Here is a 5,520-nt window from a genome sequence, read left to right on the forward strand (position 1 = left end):
CCGTTCTACTGTAATTGAATTGTAGGTATGATTTTAATCACTAATTTCGTACGCTTGGGTCATGTGACTAGATTTTATGATTTGTTGTCGAGGTTGCTCTGAGCCAGTTCCAGACTTGAAAATTGGACGAATTGCAAAAAAGTCGTTTTCACCTCCATCAGTCACATTCGAATGTAATACTGGTTATAAAGATGTAGGCACCAATACAATCACGTGTCCACCCGGTGGAAAGTGGTCACCATTATTATACCAGTGCAAGCCAGGTACAGTAAGGCAATATACCTAAAAACAATTGATTTTTAAAATAATACGGCGCCATATATCGAAGTTTAAAGATATAATGGTAACAAAACGTTCTCTTTTCAACATTTAATTGGTGATATAACATTGTAATTTTAGCTCACCTAACGTACATGTATAAAGTAGTTCATATAACATGTCATTTTCAACTCACCTGACGTATAAATCAGCTAATATAACATCTCATTTCCATCTCATGTGACATATGATATAGCTTATATAACATCTCATTTTAGCTCACATGATGTAGCTGATATAACATGTCTCAATTTCACCTTATCAGCTGGTGTAGCTGATATGAGATCTATCATTTTAGCCAATGTGAATGTTGAGATGTGGGTTATACACCTTTGCAAAACTTGAATAAATTAAAGAAACAAATATAACAAAAATTTCAACGAGATTTTAATTAAAAAAACAACAAATTCAATATTCAACTTTTTACAGCAGTAAAGTATTAATTGTAACTATTCCTTGTTTCTTCAAGGCACTTAGGGAAACATCAGCTTTAAAATCCAGAAAATCAAGTTATCTGTCCAGTGACGAATGCATTAGACAAGTCACAATAAATTTACTAAGTTATCAAAATTTTAACTTCCAGTGAGTTTCTACTTTCAAACAAAATTTTTCTTAAATCTGTATCATAAAGGGTAGCAAAAAGTTCGGACTTTGTCATGTCCGGAGTTAAATATCGCGCCGTCAATTAGATGGATAGGAATTGGTACATGTACTTGCAGATATACGGATAGATGGATGGATGGATATATAGATAAATGGATAGATAGTGGGTGTAACCGGGTGACAGGGGATGTGTCTTCCTCCTGGGTACATGATTCCACCTCTGGTATGTCCAGGGGTCCATGTTTGCCCAACTATCTTTATTGTATTGCTTATAGGAGTTATGAGATTGATTGCTATTCGTTATCTTCGCCTTTCATAAACAGACATACACATACAATGTAGATAGATAAATAGATAGATAGATAGATAGATGGATAGATAGATAGATAGATAGATAGATAGATAGATAGATAGATAGATAGATAGATACGTATTTCAAGTTTGACATTTATAATTATGAAATTTTCAGAATGCACATCAAGTTGGATAGAGTACAAGGGTAATTGCTATTACAAAGGTGAGAAGAGAGTCAATTGGAGAGACGCCAAGGTAAAACTCCATGTCAAGTATCTACAATATCTAGTCGTATTTTTTATCTATGTTTCCTACAATATTTTATCGGGAATCATCCCTGACATAAAACTGTCGTGATTGTTTAATATACAACGGATCCAGATTTTAAAATACCCACTTACGTGAAATTGAAAAAAAAAATACACATCTATAAAAAAAAAAAACAACCACTTTTTGAAGGAAAAACATCACATTGGGGATGCTTACTCCTCCTAGACACCTGATTCCACCTCTGGTGTATCCAGGGGTCCGTGTTTGCCCAACTATCTAATTTGTATTGCTAATAGGAGTTATAAGATTGATCACTGTTCGTTAATACGACTAATCATTAGCATATTTTACACGATACATGAAAGAGATGCTAATCCCCTATATATATATATATATATATATATATATATATTTTATATATATATATATATATATATATATATATATATATATATATATATATTATGTAGAGAGCAGTTGTAAAAGAAAATGTTTACAACATGTCTACCCTTGTTAGAAGTGTATTTGTTGATCATCAAATCATTTCAAAACTTGTCACTTTCAATTTCAATTCATTAGAGGAGTGAAATGAACTTAAATCAACATCCGCTTATCAAAACTATTTTTTTAGGTAAACATTTCCTGCAATCATGTGTTGCCTTCTGAGACTTCACTTTCATTTTACTTTAAGTGAAACATATTCTAAATTTATTGTGTCTTCAATACTTTATTGATGGGATTTGGAAGATTTGTACTTGGTGTCTTCCATTCTTAATGTAGTTTACGCAATCAAAATCAGTGTGTACATTTTATCGAAAAACAGGAGACCGCGAGATAAAACATAGGACTCGCGGCTGGTGTTACCACTCAGCAGAGATTGCTGAATCCTCCAAGGAACTGTTCTGGTATTTATGTGTAGTTTGTATATTTTTATATAGAACTGATATTTAACAAAACATGTTACAGCTGGAGTGTGAAAAGAGATGTTCACATCTGGTGGAGATCGGAGATAAGGAAGAATCAGATTTCCTTGCCTCCACATTTCTATTAAACAGTAAGTGAACTGTAATTTATAGCTCGGATTCTGTCTATTGTTAGAGAACTGTGATTTATAGATCGGGTTCTGTCTATCGTTAGAGAACTGTAATTTATAGCTCGGACGTTGTCTGTTTTAGCGAGCTGTAGTTGATAACTCGGATTCTATTTTTGATTCATTTATTACCTCTATCAAATCTTTATCTTACGTTGAATCAATTATATCACAGAGTGAGTAACAAATTTGGAGAGGCAGATATTTGTAGTAAATGAGCTTTAATTTACAGAACGTTTTGCATCGTAATTAGGGACTTTGAGTGGATCTCGCGTATACATGGTAATACGAACATATCTACTTAAACCAATGTACACTGTTAATTCAAACTGACACCAAACCTCTACTAACATATTGTTTGAACCCTTAAATATAGCAAAACCTCTTAATCTAATACACTTTCCTGGAACATAGTATATATGAGTAAGATTTGATCGTCAAATTAGCATATTCATGTTGCAATATTCCATTATCACCTGCATATGTTGTTTATATTTCTCGACTGATTCGATATGCAAGAGCTTTTTCTGCGTATGATCAGTTTTTAAATCGAAGGAGGCTATTGACAAACGAGTTTGCGGTGCGGGGGTTTCAAGAGTCTCCTTTAAAGTCAACATTTCGCAAATTCTATGGTCGTTATAATAATCTAGTTTGTCAATACAACCCATCATAGGGTCAAATGTTGTCTGACGTGTTTCATACCGATTGTTGGGCCGTTTAATGACGGTAGCTGACATACTCCCCCACGGCACCTGATCTAGACCTATGATATCTGGTTTTTTTCCTCTATATTCCGTGTTCTCTGTATGATTGAGATAGGAAAAAGACCACTGTTCGCTTTCGTCAACCTTTTCATACTCTGTTAATAGCAAGTAATTCAACTGACTTGGAACGCCTAATTTGTAATCTTGGGAAATTGGAAACCAGTTTAATTTATTACCACATAAATATAACGTTCAATTATTAGTAAACACGGGTATACACTCCATCGTTTTACCAATTACAGGCCCTTATCGTTTATATGTATTTCAGGCACTTGTCCCTCATCCGTTTATGACGTTTGTACAGCCTGGACGGGAGGAAACGATCATGATATTGAAGGTCAATATCGATGGAGCTACTCCAATGTGACCATAACCGTCACCGCCTGGTACACGAATGAACCGAGTGTAGGTTATCCAGCACAAGCAGAGGAGAAAGACTGTATCGACCTATTTAGAAATGGCAAGTGGAATGATCGACCTTGCTCTTACCGTAATTCATTTATTTGTGAAATGCCCTATGGACTGTAGAATTATACTCTAATTCTCCAGAAACACTTTACTATGAAACGGTTATGGACAAACTCGATGTTTCTCAATGATATATGATTTTTTTGTGATACTTCACGCACAATTTACTTGTATTTTATCTCGTCAATACAAGAATGAAATATATTACAGTGTATATTTTAAGGTTAGCATATGTTGCAAGTTCCTCCTGATTGCAAGTACAAATGTAAAGTTAGGTCTTATGTATTATAGTAAGTTACATAACTGTAGCAAAGAAGTAGAGAAAAATCCTTAGAACTACCCAGTATCGAAACCAGGACCTTTACATATCTAACCACTGGGCTATCCAGTTTGACATTATATAAATAGATCACTGTGTTTTTATTTTTGATACACCATGACTTGTTGTGCTCTAACAACCATACTCTATCAAGATAGAGCATGTCAGGGTGAATCGACAATCTCAATGACATTTGACCTTACATTGGAGGAGAAACAATATAAACAAACTAGTCCATTTAATTATCAATAAAACAAACTCAAATAAACGTATTGGATATTCCGAGCTCTCTTCTTGTTTTCTTACTTCAACACAAATCGTTGCATCCAGTAATTCATCTCGGTCAAAAATGGGACATTGTCCCGTGCGGCACGCCACTTGTTGAACGTTTCAATTGCCCATTTAGTATTTTTACGAGTGTTAAGATTTTTGTGAGTCTATCAAACGCTGAATTTCATCATCGGACACCGGTTCAAGTCGTTCATTTTTCATCTCGACCTCAGGACTGGAGAAATTTGGCGCACTCAAATCAGTCTCCATCATGTCCAAAATATCTCCTATATCGAAATCCATGAGGTTCGTTTTTTAGTCCCGGTAGATCGAGCGTCATACTTTGCAACGAATCTTTAACATGTATCTGATTTTCTATATACGGATTCTGCAAACTGTGAGAGCAAACATTCCAAGCCATCGTCCATGGTGGTTATTGCTTAAAAAGTGACAAGCGTTTTATTCGACCGTATCGGATAAACATGCGATTTCGATAATGAGTTTTGATTGGTCTAAATTTTGGTCACGCAGTTCCTTGTTAGAGTACAGTTTTATAATTAAGGATGATGCAATAATTTCTGAGCGCAATGATGCCCCCTCGACTGGTATCGGAAGATACACTCGTTCAAGGATACTCTAAATATTACATGCAGTCTAGGGTAACATTGAAAATTTTCACCCAGAGAAAACCATTGTCAACCTGTTGACCTTACTCGCAATTCTTTTCGTTTTGTACATATTTAAAATTATATAAATAGTGCATGTAGTCTTGGATGACATTGACACTTTTCACCCCGAGAAAACCATTGTTTCAATGACAATGATTTTTCGAGCGATGAAATTTGTTACGATATTTGGTTATATATTTAAACTGTTGCATCAGCTGTTTTATTTTTGTGTATCTGTGACGTCACTTGGAAAGCTTCGTGTGTGATCGGATGACGGGACGGGTGGAGCGTGTGATCGCCTGCAAGGAGTAGTGTTGTGGCTGGAGAAGAAGATGGCAGTAATCTCGGTAAAATGGAAGCACTTCGTAATCCGCCGGTCCGTGGAAGTGCCTGGCCCGATCATCTAGCTAGGATCGCGCATCTGATCTGTAATCCGTATAAACGTGTGTGCGAGGA

At 35.4% G+C, this 5,520-nt stretch overlaps 1 protein-coding gene across 1 annotated transcript; it reads left to right on the forward strand.

The window, feature by feature from the left end:
• Nucleotides 1-1,316: 1,316 nt before the first annotated feature.
• On the forward strand, nucleotides 1,317-4,221 carry LOC130049029 (C-type lectin domain family 17, member A-like). The gene is made up of 3 exons (XM_056145983.1): nucleotides 1,317-1,470; nucleotides 2,452-2,539; nucleotides 3,608-4,221. Exons 1-3 carry the CDS (start codon nucleotides 1,378-1,380, stop codon nucleotides 3,865-3,867), a joined length of 441 nt encoding a protein of 146 aa, XP_056001958.1. The 5' UTR covers nucleotides 1,317-1,377; the 3' UTR covers nucleotides 3,868-4,221.
• The last annotated feature ends 1,299 nt before the right edge of the window (nucleotides 4,222-5,520 follow it).

Source organism: Ostrea edulis, chromosome 8 (genome assembly GCF_947568905.1).
Source record: "Ostrea edulis chromosome 8, xbOstEdul1.1, whole genome shotgun sequence".
NCBI lineage: Eukaryota > Metazoa > Mollusca > Bivalvia > Ostreida > Ostreidae > Ostrea > Ostrea edulis.